Source organism: Salpingoeca rosetta (assembly GCF_000188695.1).
Source record: "Salpingoeca rosetta unplaced genomic scaffold supercont1.22, whole genome shotgun sequence".
Taxonomy (NCBI): Eukaryota; class Choanoflagellata; order Craspedida; family Salpingoecidae; genus Salpingoeca; species Salpingoeca rosetta.
Window position 1 is genome coordinate 583,274 of NW_004754912.1, and position 16,637 is coordinate 599,910.

General features: G+C 57.1%; 2 protein-coding genes across 2 annotated transcripts in view; one reads left to right on the forward strand and one right to left on the reverse strand.

Annotated features, from left to right (window-relative positions):
• PTSG_07395 (leucine-rich repeat containing protein) lies at positions 1-8,928 on the forward strand (the record flags this gene model as incomplete). Its single annotated transcript, XM_004990837.1, has 9 exons — positions 1-319; positions 351-560; positions 674-3,775; positions 4,176-4,265; positions 4,512-4,720; positions 5,029-5,415; positions 5,589-5,758; positions 5,993-8,289; positions 8,648-8,928. The coding sequence occupies 9 exons, from the start codon at positions 1-3 to the stop codon at positions 8,770-8,772; spliced, it is 6,909 nt and encodes a 2,302-aa protein (XP_004990894.1). The 3' UTR covers positions 8,773-8,928.
• The window catches only part of PTSG_12578 (uncharacterized protein), a 26,478-nt gene continuing 18,759 nt past the window's right edge, over positions 8,919-16,637 (reverse strand). Inside the window, exons 41-57 of the mRNA XM_004990838.1 lie at positions 14,870-15,715; positions 14,587-14,663; positions 14,278-14,436; positions 13,973-14,053; positions 13,637-13,817; positions 13,162-13,451; positions 12,849-12,983; positions 12,356-12,605; positions 12,029-12,136; positions 11,719-11,852; positions 10,866-11,487; positions 10,563-10,655; positions 10,274-10,398; positions 10,045-10,101; positions 9,785-9,854; positions 9,572-9,677; positions 8,919-9,399 (exon numbers count right to left, since the gene is read on the reverse strand). Of these exons, the coding sequence (XP_004990895.1) occupies positions 9,258-9,399; positions 9,572-9,677; positions 9,785-9,854; positions 10,045-10,101; positions 10,274-10,398; positions 10,563-10,655; positions 10,866-11,487; positions 11,719-11,852; positions 12,029-12,136; positions 12,356-12,605; positions 12,849-12,983; positions 13,162-13,451; positions 13,637-13,817; positions 13,973-14,053; positions 14,278-14,436; positions 14,587-14,663; positions 14,870-15,715 (3,476 nt within the window). The 3' untranslated portion in view covers positions 8,919-9,257. The remainder of the gene's footprint in view (positions 9,400-9,571; positions 9,678-9,784; positions 9,855-10,044; positions 10,102-10,273; positions 10,399-10,562; positions 10,656-10,865; positions 11,488-11,718; positions 11,853-12,028; positions 12,137-12,355; positions 12,606-12,848; positions 12,984-13,161; positions 13,452-13,636; positions 13,818-13,972; positions 14,054-14,277; positions 14,437-14,586; positions 14,664-14,869; positions 15,716-16,637) is intronic.

Sequence of the window (16,637 nt, forward strand, 5' to 3'; positions counted from 1 at the left end):
ATGAGCCATCGTCGTCGCAGCAGGTTCACGGCCAGCAGTGTCACCAGCGACGGCAATGGCGACGATCAAGGACACAGCCTGCGCCTCAGCGTGGAAGAACACGAGAGGCGGCGATCTGCGCTGGAGGGTGCTGTCATCAACGTGTTTGAGCCCATGGTTGACGATCCGAACGACAACGATGGCGTGGATGGCCTGATCGGGGCCGAGGGCGAGGTGGAGGAACTGGAGGATCCTTTCAGCGACAGTGACGACGCCGACGCCGATGCTGATCGGCAAGGTGCCCAGAGCGAGCTGGAGGCTGACAGCAGCGATGCCGCAAGTGCTGAGGGCGGCAACAATCACGAAACCAGCCAACTTGGCCAACATGACAACAGCAACAGCAACAACAACAACAACAACAGCAGCAACAACAACAACAACAACAGCAACAACAACAACAACAACAACAACAACAACAACAACAACAACAACAACAACAACACAGACAGTGACGCATTCCACACCGCTGACGAGCATGACAGCGATGGCCACGACGCGGCGGAGCACCCACATCGATCAAGGTTACCCTCTGTGTCTTCACCGCACACATCCGCCTCTCGTCCGGCTGCTGTTTCCACGTCACCACGGCCGAACCCTTTCCAGCCGCCATCACCGCACGCTCTGACGGCTGCAGGCGCGGCTGTCCATGAAGCACACGACAGCCACGACCTGCGTCAGGTGCGCCAGGTCCTCGCTCAACACTTGCATGGTGACGATCGCCACACAGCAAGCTCGGGAGATGATGCCGATTCTGACAGAGACAGCGCCGACGCGTCTTCAACGCACAACGCGTCGCCGTTGTCATCGCCACCATCGTCATCCACATCATCATCATCATCGTCGTCGTCAGCGTCATCTGCATCGTCGTCTATTTCCAGTGGTGACGAAGACGCGTCTGGCCCTTCGACCAGCGCAAACGGACAGCTGACCACGGCGTTTGACATTGACATGAGCTTTGAGGTGTACGATGGCAGCCGTCGCCCGCACGAGGACTGGGGCATTGAGCTGATTGAGCCGCCTCACAGCCATGGCACACGCTCCTCGCTAACAACTCCAGCGGTGACAGCAGCAGCGACCGGCATGGGCGGACCTGGTGTGTCCCGCCACCACCACCACCACCATCATCATCACCGTCATCATCATCATAATAATCATCATCATCACCACCATCCACCGCACGAGCACGTCCACCCGCCCTCGTCTTCATCTGCCCACGCGCCCGCGCTTGCTGCTGCGATGATGCGGGTGATTAGCGAGGAGGAGGAGCAGGCCGTGCAGGCCAACGCGTACACGTGGCTGCGGGCGCCTGCAGACACACGCTCCGCGGTGATTGAGGCGCGTCGTGAGGAACTCCTGTCCTCGGATCTTCTTGCAGCGTCACCGCGGCTGCAACAGGAGTGGACAGACCTGCTTCGGTTCCGTGACCGCCTGCTTCGGGAGGCCGCAGAGGCAGCGAGCGAGCCACGCCAGCCCCATGACGACCAGCGCTCGTGTGTCGAGTGTCGCCGGCACGGCCGCCACACGTCCTTCCACCCGTTTCGCCCGCGCGTGGAGTGCGCCAACTGTGGCAGCTCCGTGTGCGGCGCGTGCAGCAGCAACCGCCTCCTCCTCCCTGCGGGCACTGGTGGTCGGAGCAAGGCGCGCGTGTGCCAGTCGTGCTACCGCCGCATAACGACAGCCAAGCGCGCTGGCATCTGCGTGCGCATTGTGCAGCGGCAGGGGGAGGAGCGCGTGTTCTGGCTGGTGGAGCTCCCCGTCTCCTTGTGGCAGATGCGAACGGTCACAGAGCTTCACCTGTCCAACACCCAGCTGCGACAGCTGCCGCCACAGGTGGGCATGATGGAGCACCTGGAGGTCCTCAACCTCGCCGACAACTTCCTCTCTGAGTTGCCTGCAAGCATCGGCGTCGTGCGTGCGCTGCGGGAGCTGGACATAAGCGGCAACTTCCTGCGCGACCTGCCCAGCAGCTGCGGCGAGCTGACGGCGCTCCAGACCGTTAGCTTTGCAACGAATCAGCTCAAACAATTGCCGGCGTGGCTGGCGCGGCTGACGGCGCTGCACACGCTCGACATCTCCAACAACCCGGACATTGACGGCTCATCGCACCGCCATCTGGGGGAGTGCGGCGGGCTCACGTGCCTTCGAGCACGCAACACCAACCTGAAGATTGTGCCGGCTGCGCTGTGGCACCTGGCGAAGCTCGAGCACCTCGACCTGTCGTGCAATGTCATCACCAAGGTGCCCATGGCCATCTGCTGCCTGCACAGCCTGCGCAGCCTGGACCTCTCCCACAACTACATCCACGTGCTGCCGGAGAGCGTGATGCATCTCGAGAACCTCGAGGTGCTTCGGCTCGGCTGGAACAGGGGCCTGCTCATCCCCGATGCGCTCGGCGCAATGTGGCAGCTGCGTGAGCTCACCCTCAACCACTGCGACCTGGACACGGTGCCGCCCACGCTGGGGTCGCTGCGGGCGCTGTCACGGCTGGACCTGCGGTGTAACCGCCTGCAAGTGATACCGCCGGCGCTGCAACAGCTGGCGCAGCTGACGTCGCTTCGCACAGAGGGGAACCCGGGCTGCCCTGTAAGGACGCGCGGGAAGGAGAAGGATGGGACGAGGAGCAGAAAGAAGAAAAAGACAAAGGCGAAGAAGAAGCAAAAGAAGAAGAAGGGGAACGAGGGGAGCGAGGGGAACGAGGGGAACGAGGGGAGGAACAAGAAGGTGGAAGGGGAGGGAGAAAAGCAGGTAGAAGAGCAGAAGAAGAGGAAGGGAGAGAAGGAGGGTTTGCGTGTGAATGTGAGGCGGGATGGAGGCCGCGGGGGTGCGGGCGAGCCCAGTCGTGCTGTCGACCGTGACAGTGAACATGGTGCGAGAAGCAAGCAGAAACACAAGAAGCGGGATAAGAAGAGCAAGAGGAAGAAGAAGAGGACGAAGAAACACGGGCATCAGAACCCGCAGCACCACAAGCAGCACGGCCACAAGACATCCAGCAACGACAGCCACCAACACGTGCACCACCAGCACCGCTATCATATGCATGAGCATGGCAGCAAGTATCACGTGCACGTGCAAGACGTTGATGTTCACGATGATGATGGCGACAGCAGCAGCGGTGTTGGTGCCGGTGTTGGTGTTGGCGGCACTGGGGGTGGTTTTAGTGAAAGCGGTGGTCGTGTGGGCGATGAGCCAGAGACGGTTGGAAACACAATGGCGCTGCTGAAGGAGTTTTCAGGCACCCCGACGTCACCCCACTCGCACTCGCCACGCAGCCGCTCGCGTGCACACACCCCGCGCGGCAGCGGCCTGTTTGGAAAGGAGGATGGTGCTGCTACAACACGCGACGGAGGAAACGGCGGTGATGGCGATGGCAATGGACACGCACCAGACTCACAACAACAACAGCAGCAGCAGCAGCAGCAAGCACTGCAGCCCTTGCAGGTGGTGCTGTGGCAGGCGTCACCCGACCTTGATCTGCGCTGGCTGTGTGACAAGCTGACTGGTCCCGTGTACCTTCCCGCCGTGCGAGAGAACCTGCCCCACCTGTCCACCATGATCCCAACAGTGTACACCGCAGACACGCACATGCAGCAGCAGCGCACGGCAGCACAAGCAGCCACGCTTGCTGCCCAGGACGCGTACAAGAGCAAGTCATCGCTTCTCTTTGACACGGACATTGCCACCGTCGACCCATCAGCGATCCCGCTCGTGGCCAACACAGACTTGACCGTGCCAGCAGGTGGGCGCGTAATGTGTGTGTGTGCGTACGTGCGTACGTGCGTGTGTATGTGTGCGTTCGTGCGTGTGTGTGGGTGTGTGTATGTGTGTATGTGTGCGTTCGTGCGTGTGTGTGTGCGTGTGTGCGTGTATGCGTGTGTGTGTGTGTGTGCGTGCGTGTGCGTGCGTGTCGTGCGTGCGTGCGTGTGTGTTCCTCGCCTGCTCATCTTCTCTGGTCATAATTTTGTTTTTCTTGTGCCTGTCTCTACGACCGCCCTTCAATCACACATACACGCACATACACACACACATACTCACACACATAAACACATACACATACACATACTCACACACATACACATACACATACTCACACACATAAACACACACACACACACACACACACACACACACACACACAGGGCTGTCGTCTTCTTCAAGCGTTGACGACGACTCATGGCCAGACAACGTTCGCTTGTCCGTGCTGCACCACCGCGGCCCCCTCAGAGACGGTGCGGCGTGTGGTGCAGCTCTGTGGCCTCTTTGTTTGTGATGTGTTGTCGCTAGGTGGCGTATTCGGTTGATGTTATGCATTGCGTGGCGAGTGCGCTCATCTGACCACACACAAGCACGCCCACGTCCCTTCCCACACGTGCTTACACCACGTTCTCAAATTCTCATACATGCCCTCACCCACGCTCTTATGCACGTCCTCACCACACCAACCCTCACCCAAACTACCCCTCATGTTGATGCAGGCGTGCTGCAGCAGCTGTGTCATGCACAGCGGGCGGTGCCACGGGTGCACCTGCTGTGCATCGACCTGTCATTGGACCACGACGACCTCATCATCCGCGACACGCAGGAGATGCTGGGGGAGCTCGCCAGCTGCTTCCCTGGTGACCGCATACAGATGGTCGGCGTCAAGCACATACACATGCGCGACCACACGGCCGCTGCAAAGCAGGTAGGCAGTCACAATTGGTGGATGGGGGGGGCGGGTGTGGGGCGGAAGTTGGGACGGGGTTAACTGAGAACTGACATACACAAGGGCGTCAGACGAATCGTCACCTTGTCCCTTTTCTTGCATTCTGAAATGCTGTATCGTCAGTTTTTGACGAGCGTCATGGCCCACAGTGTACCATGAGAATGTTTCACAGCATATGACCCAAGCTCCCATCCCAAACATAGCCTGACACACATAACCACACACACACAACCACACACACACAACCACACACACACACACACAACTACATGTGCGCTGTGATTCAGGTGGTTGCGTGGGACGCAGCGCAGTCGTTGCTGTATGCACGTCGCCGCGCCATTACCAACGAGTGCGGTAACCTGCCACTCTCCCTCACGCAGCACCCCGGGTTTATTTCTCGCCGCGCTGCCCGCAAGTTTGGCCTGTACCCGTCACTGCACACGCGACCACAGCCCCAGGCAGCGGTTGTGGGTGCGGAGTCATCGACCGCGTCTGTGATGCCGACACACATGCAGCACACGGCGAGCGCGCGGTTGCAGTTCTGGGAGGAGCAGCATGTTGACATTGGCCGAACGTGCATGGTCGTGTCCAAGCGTGATTGCAGTCAGCTGTGGTCATTTCTTCGCCAGCAAGCCCACGCCATCGCGAGGCAAGCCAGCGCCACCAGCTCACAGGTCCGCAAACCGCATTTGGGATTGCTTGTGCTTCGTTTGTTCGACCTGCTGTTGCTGCTTCGGGTTCGTGTCTAGTGTCATTGGCTGTTACACGTGCACCCAGACAGAAGTTGACAACACACACACACACACGCAAAACATCACAACACAACACACACGTGTCCAAACTACAGGTGCATCCGCAACAACAGGTGCAGCCTGCTGGGGACGTGCACGCGTCGCCGTCGCCAGAGTGTTTGCGAATGGGGCAGCACCTGCAGCTGCTGTTCAACCAGGGTGTCATCACACGCAGTGTCTCAGACCTCCTCCTCTCCCTCAGACTCCAGCACTGGAACCCCACCAGGTGGGCATGCGTGCACGTGGCTGCTTCGCTTGTGTAGTGACACGTGTGCATGTATGCTAGTGTGGCGTATGTGTGTGCTGATTGCGCTCAGCATGTGCCTTGCTCATGTGCGTGTGTGTGAACTCAAATACATGTCACTCTCACTTTTGCACGCGTGCCAATGTTTGCCGCTAACCCACCTGTACACATGCGCGTTCCCATCTCAACCACTGTTCACCACTGCCCCGTGCACAGGTTCCCCGTGAGCGCATTAGCATCGCCACGACTGCGCATGCGACGCCGTGACAATGCATTACGCCTCACTAAGTCTGCTGCCACAACACCTCGACACCACCGCTCCCCTCGCAGCGCCACGCCCGTCAACCGCGCAGCCAGCAGCAAGCACATCAGCGCAGCCGACATCGCCTCCCCACCGGAGCTTGCACATGACCACCACCACCATGATCACCACTATCATCACCACCATCATCATCACCACTCCACGGCGATTGGGCGGTTGTCGGAGGCGCTGCGTGCGCATTTGTCGCGGAAAAGCGAACCTGCTCTCACTGTACGGCCCGCTCGCAGCAAGACTGAGCTGCACACCAGCAGCACCACGTCGCAGACCACCGCCCAAGACCTCGACCTCCCCACGCTGCTGGATGTCGCATGCCGTGCCAGTGGTGTCTCCACGTTCCTCGGGCACACGGCGACGGATGTGCTGTTTGTGAACCCGCGCGTGCTTGGGCATGCCGTGGGCGCACTGACGCACTTCCACGTGGACTGGATCAAGCACGTGACGCGGGCGACGCTGCCAGCGCACCTCCGCAGTCGCACCAAGGCCATCCGCGCAGGGCTTGAGCGCTACTGTGCGACTGGGGAGCTGCTCCCTGCCGACATGACGGGCGCCTTCGTCGCGTACCGCCAGCACTGGCTGCAGGAGGTTGATGCCATTGAGCACCCAACACGCCGTCTGCAGCAGCTGCGCATCACGCGTGACCACATCCTGCACACGCTCGTCACACTCGAGGTCCAGCACATTGTGCAGGCGCTGTTTGAGCTGCAGCTGTGCTGTCATGTGCCCGGCAGTTCTGCCAACGCCACCAGCTCCTCGGGCGGTGTTGGGGGTGCGTCAACATCATTCACATCGCCCACGGCGCCGCCACCGACCGGCCCGCTCTCCGCCGTCTCATCCATGTCGTCCATGCTGCTTGGTGGCAGCCGCTGCAGCCAGGACGCAGGCGCGTCCAGTACCGATCACACCAACAACAACGGCAGCAACAACAACAACGGCACTGATGATGGCAGGCGAGGTACTTCGGTGGATGACGTGGGAATGGCGAAAAGCACCAGCAGCAGAAACAGCAGCGGCAGTGTGGCGATGACGGCGTCTGCCCTGGCGCTGAGCACAAGTACAGCAGCAAAGCGGGGCAGCGCGCCCACCGTGAGTGTTGGTGTTGGCGTGGACGGCAGGAGTGGCGGCAACTCCCCCTCCGATGGCAATTGCAGCCACTACACCAGCCGGACACAGCAGGCACCTTGCCTGCAAGCAGCGGACCACCAGCGAAACGTCAACACGCACACGAGCAAGGTGCCGATTCTCTTTCTCCCGCGGCGCCCGATATCGCCCTCTGCTGCGGCGACGCAGGTGTTTGAGAAAGCCATGGCGCCGCCACAGTCCTCCCGCGTTGGCGCAACCCTCGCTGCACATTTTGGTGCATTCATGGACAAGAGCGACAAGACAACAACGACAGCAACTGCTGCAAGCAAGGATGGCGACGCAGCAGCGAGCAGCGGCAACGCGAACAGCAGCGATGGTGCGAGAGCGAGGGCTGGTAGCGGTGCTGGGCGCACACGATTGAAACGGTCAAGCACGGGCGGCACGAGCGCGCACACATGTCGTGCTGGCCGTGTTGTTCGCATGAACCACATGCCCACCTCGCTGCTCGCCAGCTTGGCCTGCATGTGTTCCACGCGCTATGCGAGCATGCACGTGTGGGAGCGCGGGTTGCTGCTGTCTCCCGTGAGCGAACGCGGCAGCACGCGCTCCGTTGTTCTCGTCTCGTGTGCATATGACCCGGACACGTACCCGCACATGCCGTTTGTCATGTCCTTCCTCGCCGTGAACAACAACAAGGACATGCTCGGCGCGACCAACGCGCTCGTGGCTGCGCAGCTGCCCGCCGTTGCGTCGCTTGAGCACCTGCTGGTGACCGATTTTCCGGGCGTGATCTGGACGGCGGAGGCATGTTGCCCAAACTGCCTGCTGGAGGAGGATTTGTCCTCTTTGGAGGTGGCCGCTGCGAGAGGGCTGCATGCGCAGTTCCCGCTCAGCTCGCTCACCAACGTGGCGTACGTGGACTGCCCGGCATGTGGTACGTCTGCTTCCACGCCACCGCTCCTGCTCAACTTTATGGTGCTGGACGAGCACAGCCCTGCCCAGCGCTATCGCCTGAATGCCGTGCAGAACCTCATTGCTGGTCTGGGGCGCATCGTCGTGCAGCCGTACAAGGGCGTCAGCCAACACTCACCCGATGGCGGCGAGGACGAAGGTGCGACTTTGTTCGTTTGTTTGTTTGTTTGTTTGTTTGTTCGTTTGTTTGTGTGTGTGTGTCTGAGTGAGGGAGTGTGTGAGTCTTCTTTCATGTGTGTGTTCGTCTGTCTGACTGTCTGTATGTGCGTGTGTGTGAGTCTTCTTTCATGTGCGTGTGCGTGTGTGTGTCTGAGTGAGTGAGTCCTCTTGCGTGAGTGTGTGCCTGAGTGAGGGAGGGAGTGAGCCTGCTTGTATGTATGTGTGTGTGCGTGTGTCTTCTTGTATGTGCATGTGCACCCATGTTGAGCCCCACTGCCTGTCCGTTCTCATTCCCCAGTTCTTCTCACGTTTTGGCTGCCCACGCTCACACAACACAGACTGGCAAGTGCTTGATGTGCCAAAGACAGCACCGTTACCGCTGAAATCGCCCGTCAATGCCATCTTCGATGGAGAGTTTCCGCCCGCCAGCAGCGAGGAGGCCGACAACGATACGCACGCGTGAACAAACTATGGCTGTTGCACCAACGTTGTGTGTGTGTGTGTGTGTATGTGTGCGCCAGTGCCCTGTTTCCAGCGTATTCACGCACTCGCGAGATGTAGCTGTTGTCGTGTGTTGGACATAGTGTCGTGGTGACACGATAAAGGAACTATGAAGCGATTGTCTTTTATGAAGGGCGTGAACGAGCGTTGCCAGCACAAGAACGGCAAACGAGCCAGCAAGGGAAACTACAACACATGCAACGCTTTGAATCAACACAGAGGTGAACAATAACAGCTGCTGTGCAAACGAAAATGAAGCCATCGCCGGGAAATTGTGAAAGACGAACGCGAGCGGTAATGTAACAGCACACGACGGAGCACACACCAATACCAACAAGGAGGAGGATGCAATACGGCACGGCAGACGCAAAGACAAAGCACGAACAGAAGCAAGCGAGCAAACAAACGAAAGGGGGAGGGGGTAAATCACGTTGCCACTGCTGCACCTCAGGCCGTGGACGCATCGTGCAAGTGGGCGACTTCTTGCTGCTCGCGAACCCATTTCCTGCGACGGATGCTGGCGTTGCGCATATCCTTCTCAAAGCGCGACGACAGGTTGCGGGCGTATTCCCACGCCTCGTCCCCATCCCTGCGGTATGTGTGTGTGTGTGTGTGTGTATGTGGTGGGGGGGATGAGTGAGTGAGTGGGTGAGTGTACATGGTGTGAAAGTAAGACAATGTGTGCGACCACCAGCTTGAGTGACGAGCATGTTCTTCGTCTGGTGTTGTTCAGAATTCCAGACCACCATCCCGTGTCTCACCTTGCCGAGTCTGCGAGCATCCAGTTGCCGATCCACTCCCACCCCGGGTGTGGCTTGATCTCCTTCAGCGACACAAACTGCTCATACGTGCCGCTCACAACATACGCTGTCACGCACGCACACAAGGCGATACAAAGGTTAGGGAACCACACGCGACGACAAACAGGCAGGCGCGCGCATGTGTGTGCGCGTGTACTTGTGTTGTGTGTGTACCTGAAATTGGATCGGATGGGATGAATCGTTTCGCCCAAGTGCCGTCGCAGTTGCGCTCGTACTCATGCACCTGCAGCGGATGCATATGGATGGTGGTCGTGTGAGCACGAGTCACATGCCACAAAGTGTGAGCAGGGCGTGGCAAAACACAATAAAACGAAGCAAACAAACGAACGAAACAAAACAAAACGAAGCCAGCAAGCAGGCAAAGCAAAGCAACGCAAGCAAACAAGCAACAAAACAAAACAAAACAAACAAACCTGAACAAGCTCCGTGTGATCTGACTCGGGCCTGAACACCGTGTCCAGGGAGTCAACCTGACAGTATGAACAAGAGCAGATTGCGTTGAGCATACATATGCTGGTTTCATTTCATCACGGTTCCCGTGTGCATTTCGTGCATCGCCTGCTCAACGGGTGCCATCATCCCATCGCCCCAAAAGAACACCAGCACTCCCCCTCCCCTCTCATCATAACGGCAGCTGCGCACCTGGAACGCGTGGCGGACGTTGAGGTTGTAGAGCGTCTTCAAGATGGCGCCAAGAACAGGATATGTGTCGTCGTCGCGGACTGGCAGAATGCCGGCGCTGCTGTCGCTGAATGTCAACTCCATCCCTGCACGACAACAAGCCATCGAAGTGAGAAAGGCACGTAGGAAGCGTCCTGATACAACCCATTCACAAACATACACACACGCACACGTACGTACGTGTGCCGCACATGTTCAAAGCGCGCACACACACACACAACAAAACACACAACATGTCTTGCGGTGTTACCGTTTCGCTCTGGCTTCTCCTGGAAACCGCGCAGTTTGGTGGCATCAAATTCCTTCTGCACAGTAATCTTCTTTCCAGCAACAACATCCAACACTAAACCGAATCACACATCATGGTCACACGTGAGCACACGTGCGGTTCTTGAGTGGATCACGCGGTCAACTGTCGTCAAGCCAAGTACCCAGCGTCACAGCGCACACGCGTGCACACACACGCATACACCTCTTCACAAACATACAAAATACACAAACATGCACAAACAAACAAACAAACAAGTTACAAACGTCCCCCCCCCCCCCTGACCGAGGATGCGCGTGGAGAGGGCGAGGATGACGCAGAGGTGGTGCTCCCCGCGCTTCGTGTCCTGCTTGAGAATCTCCGACACGTGCGCAACGTACGGGATGTCGCCGTAGTTGTCGCGCAGCACGGGCGTGCGCTGGATAAAGCCGACGCCTTGTGATTTGAGGGGCGAATAAGGCACCACGGTGCCCTTTGCGTGGATGTGGCGCGGAAGACGCGCGCGCTCAACGCCTTGCTGGCCTGAGATGGACGTCTCAATGCCACGAAGCGTGCACGACACGAGATCCACAGCACCGCTGGCTGGCTTCACAAAGAGACCCAGCATGCCCTTGCCAAAGCCGAGAAGCCCTTTGCCAACACCGCCCTCCTTGCCTTCGCGGACGGGCGTGGTGACGACACCAGACACGCCGGACCTGAGGCCGCGTGCAAACATGCGCGCGCCGGAGAGGAAGCCACGGCGCGCGCCCGTGGGCTGTGCACGAAGCGTACGCTCTCGCTCCTCCTGGAACTTCTTGTCAAAGGTGACCTTTGCCAGGCCACGCCCGGTTGCACCCACCATCTTCGCGCCCATGCCGACACCGCCGCCAACAACACCCGTGCCCAGGTCCTTGACGCCTTTCGTCACCTGGTGTTGTCGTTTGGGAAAAGGGACGAATGAGTGGGTGGTTCAAGTACGCGACGCGCACATGCAATCGACGCGGATACAGCACCACGACTGCACACACACACACACACACACACACACCCACCCACACACACACCCACACACCCACACACCCACACACCCACACACACACCCACACCCACACCCACACCCACACCCACACCCAACCAAACAAAGATAGAAAGGACTCACAGCAGCGCCAAACTCCTCGGGCCCTGCGAGGACGCTGGAGACGGGATTGAAGAAGAGACTCTTGAAGCCGCCAGCAACATCGCGCACAACCTGGAGGGGATCACCCAGCATGTCCAGCGAGAGAATGGTGGACACTGCAGCCGTTGGGGTGGTGGTGGGTGCGAGTGAGTTCGTGCCTGGGCACTTGCAAGCATTCAGGGTGATGCCGCAAGTTGAACCACACACACACACATATCCCCCCCCCCCCACAAACACACAAACACAAACACATGTTCATACATTCACGCAGCCATGAGGTGCGGGCACTCACCGAGACCGATGGAGACGAGCCAGCGGAAGACGTTGTGTTCATATGATTCACCAAGACGAATCAGCAGCGCAGTCAGCGAGATGAGCGTGTCCTTCAACTCGAACGAATCTGTGTCGTAAGGATGGCATGTTGAACAAATGTGAGCAGGATGGGGCAGAAGGAGGTGCGAGCAATGTGATTCAACATGCAAGGCAAAAGACCATGAGCAGAGGGTACAAGCACACACGCACGCACAAACGAAAACAAGCACAAGCACAAGCACAAGCAGCCACAACCACGCATACAATCACGAACACGCCACACGCTCCCTCAATGACTGCGACGCACTAAGGTTGAACGGGGCACTGTTCACAGCGGGGATGGTGATGCCAATGGTCTGGAAGACGGCTGGCAGGTCCTGCGTTGCCGCGTCCGCATTGGTCAGTGTCACACGCACATCGACGGGGCTGATGAAGATGTGTTTGCAGAACAGCGGCACGGGGCTGGCGGGCGGTGGGTCGTCCGTCAGCTCACCCTCAGGCAGCAGTTCAAGCACAGAGAGGAAGCGTAGCAGCTGCGCCAGGAACTCGCCGTCAACCTGACATGGCGGGAACAGGGGGTGGGGAGTGTGGAATGGTTTTAAGGGGAAAAGGGTAATGGTGTGGTGGTTCGAGGATGCGGGTTGCCTTGTGGGACGACAAGGTACACACGCACACGCATGGATACGTAGGTATGTATCCATGGACACAAATTCACAACCAAAGTGCACAAGTACAACCAAACGTGCACCTAAACTGCACACGCACACACGCACGCACAAAACACAAACGCACAAACATACCTTGAGTTCAAGCGGCAGGAGTTTGGCGCCAAAGTACTCGATGCTGTCGGCGGCGCGTCCGCTCACATCGCCGAGTTTCTGCACAAAGGAGAGCTCAAATACGTGCATGCGGTTTTCCTCCTCCTTCTGCTCCAGCTGTCAGAGGCGGAGAGAGCGAGAGCGAGAAGGACATTCATGCAAAGTCAGTCAGTCGAGTGCTCAGGTTCGAACACACTTGTAGACACGCGCACACAACACACACACACACACACACACACACAAAAAAAAAAAAAAAAACTCACGCGCGCAACAACCACGTAACAAATTCGCATACCTGTGTGCGGCTGTACATGACGACGGGGTAGAGGGCGTCGTGCTGCTGGAAATCAAGCTGCAGCTTCTGCACAGCTGCCGCCAGTTTCAAACGCTGTGTCGTCTGCGTGAACGACGCGCTGATGTTGTCGAGCGTAAAGAGCGCAAACTCGGAGGGCCGCTGCTTGGTGCTGTCAATCAGGGAGACGGACAGGCCACCCTCCAACAGCACATTCACGTTCAGCAGCAATTCCTCGCTCTCCGCATCCGCAGAGAGGCCATACAGCGAACGCAGATGCTTCACGTCATTGGCTGCCGTTGGTTACGTGCGTGTGTGTGTGTGTGCGAATGTGTGTGAGCGCATAAGCTTGAGTGTGTGCGAACGCTTGTTTGTGAATGTGTGAAGGGAAGAAGCTGCTCAAACTCTCACCCGAACATTCTCACGCAAGAAGAGTACACACACACACACACACACACACACACACACACACGCTCACCAATAACGTAGTGAAGCACGCCGGTTGTCTTGTCTGGAATGACATTGACAACAGCAAGCACGTCATCATCGGGTGACTCCTTTGTTCCTTTCTTCTTCTTGTTGCGAAGTTTCATCACGCCCTCCGGCGCAAAGGGAACAGAGACCCAGTCGCACTCCTCTGTATTCGACGTCGTGTACACCTACAGATGGTTGTGTGTTTGTGTGTGTTTGTGTGTGTGTGTGTGCACGTGTGTGTATTGCGTGTGCGTGAATGCGTGTGCGCATCACCAATCTTCAGACGCAGGACATCGCACAGAAGAGAACAAGGCCATCACAGCCCGGGTTTCTCAGCGACCTTGAGTTGCAGTTCGCGTTTGGCGGCGGGGTTTGGATCCTCAAGCGCGTAGTTCATACCGAACGACGGGTTGAGCAGGTACTGGATTTGAATGCGGCAGATGGGGTGGGCAGCGCGCAGGCGCACACAAAGAGTTGAAGTTGAGCAGATAGCGATATGTAGAGGCAGATCAAACCACAGCTTGTGCATGTGTGCGTGTGCATGTGTGCGCGTGTGTATGTGTGTGTGTGTGTGCGTGCGTGTGCGTGTCGGAAAACGAGTCATACAGACAAACAGCTACACATGTGCGCGCACGCGCATCACACCTCTGGAGCCCAGGTGACTTCGGACTGCTTGAATGCAATCTTGCGGTTGGTGTGGTTCTCGATGCGCATGGGCGGGGTTGAGGAGACGGGGCGGAACGTGACAACAAACCGACCCGCCTTCTTGAAACAGTCTGCCTCAACAGCCGTCAACTCGTCTTCCTGTGGGTGGTGGTGGTAGTGGTGGTGGTGGTGGTCACAGCAGCGAAACCATCGTGAACTCAGCGATATTCAGCACACGAACACACACACACACACACACACACACACACACACACACACACACACATATATATGTAACGAGGGACTCACGTCATTGTGGATTTTGAGGGTGTGCACGACGCGCACATCAACACCGAGTTCCGTGGGCGCAAAGGCGCCACTCCAGCCTGAACGAAAAACAGCAGCGTGTGTGTGTGGGGGGGGAGGTGAGCTGCCCTACAGATGCGGAGACGTTGACGCTCAACAGCAGAAACACACGCCACATGCACAGAGACACAGACACAGACACAGACACACAGACACAGACAAAGACACACAGACAAAGACACACACAAAAACACACACACACACACACACACACACGAGCACACACCTGTAACGCTGCTGAGCGCGAGTTTCCAGAGGGTTTTGTTCGGAACGTCGGCGTCGTGCCAGGTGAGGCCGGGCGGGATGGTGCGCGTGCGCTGGTCAACGGGGTCATCGGTCGCCTGCTTCACACGCGTGAGGTGGACAGGCTCGCTCGTGTCGTTCTTAAACGTGAGAATCGGGTCCACAAAGAGGCGCCTGGAGAGCAGGTCCTCATCGGCAAACTCCCAGTGGATCATGAGAATCTTGGGGGCGCGCCCGCGCTCCTGCACCTCACCCTTGTCGTCGACGTACAGACACTTGATGAGCGTGTTGCCGGCCACCAGCTTGGTCACGTCAAAGGGGCGCGAGCGGAAGCCGTCAAACGACACCACCGTCTCGTCCAGCCGCGTGAGGGGCGAGTACAGCCACACGGTGTGCGTGTCCCCTTCCCCGCTGGACAGCTTGCGCTTGTCGTAATCGCTCTTTGGCTGTGGGCGGCGCGGGATGTACGGCTCCCCAGATGTCGTGCGCGGGCGAACGCTCAGCTGCAAATCCGTGTTGTTGACAATCTGGAAGGGGCAATACAGGATGGCTGTTTCTGGGCCGTACTCGGCCGGTTCGCGGCGCAGCGTGAGGAAGAGCTTCAGCATGGTCAGCGCCTGGCTCAACTCCTCTGGCGGCACCCACGTGGTGGTGTACGGCTTCTTCTTTGGGCGGTCAAGGTCAATCATGCACGGCTTGCTCCAGTACCCCTCGGTGAACTTGGGCGGCGTGTCGCGCACGAGGGTCTCGTGTGTCGGCAGGTTGTCCATGCTGTTGACAATCGCCATTCGCACCGTCAGCGCCCGCTTGTGCACGAGCGACGTGAACCCTGAAGAAGAACAACAAAAAGAAGAAGAAGAAGGTGGCGTGGGCGAGGGGACAGGAAAAGTTCAGAAGAAGGGAGTGTCAGTGTGTGAGGGAACAGATAACACAAAGACCGACAACCGCAAGAAGAAGAAGAAGAAGATGATGATGATGAAGAAGAAGAAGAAGAACAAGAACAAGAACAAGAAGAAGAACAAGAAGAAGAAGAAGAACAAGAAGAACAAGAACAAGAACAAGAACAAGAACAAGAACAAGAACAACAAGAAGAAGAAGAACAACAAGAAGAAGAAGAAGAAGAACAAGAAGAAGAACAAGAAGAACAAGAACAAGATGAAGAAGAACAAGAAGAAGAACAAGAAGAAGAACAAGAACAAGAACAAGAACAAGAAGAAGAAGAAGAAGAAGAAGAACAAGAAGAAGAAGAAGAACAAGAACAAGAACAAGAACAAGAAGAAGAAGAAGAACAAGAACAAGAACAAGAACAAGAAGAAGAACAAGAAGAAGAAGAAGAACAAGAAGAAGAAGAAGAACAAGAACAAGAACAAGAAGAAGAAGAAGAACAAGAAGAAGAAGAAGAAGAAGAAGAACAAGAACAAGAAGAAGAAGAACAAGAAGAAGAACAAGAAGAAGAAGAAGAACAAGAACAAGAAGAAGAACAAGAAGAAGAAGAAGAAGAACAAGAAGAAGAAGAAGAACAAGAAGAAGAAGAAGAACAACAAGAAGAAGAAGAACAACAAGAAGAAGAAGAAGAAGAACAAGAAGAAGAAGAACAAGAACAAGAACAAGAAGAAGAAGAACAAGAAGAAGAAGAAGAACAAGAAGAACAAGAACAAGAAGAACAAGAAGAAGAAGAAGAACAAGAAGAAGAAGCGGGCAAACGCAGGAGACCTCAAGTGCTGCTAACAGCAGGTCCAACAAAATACAGA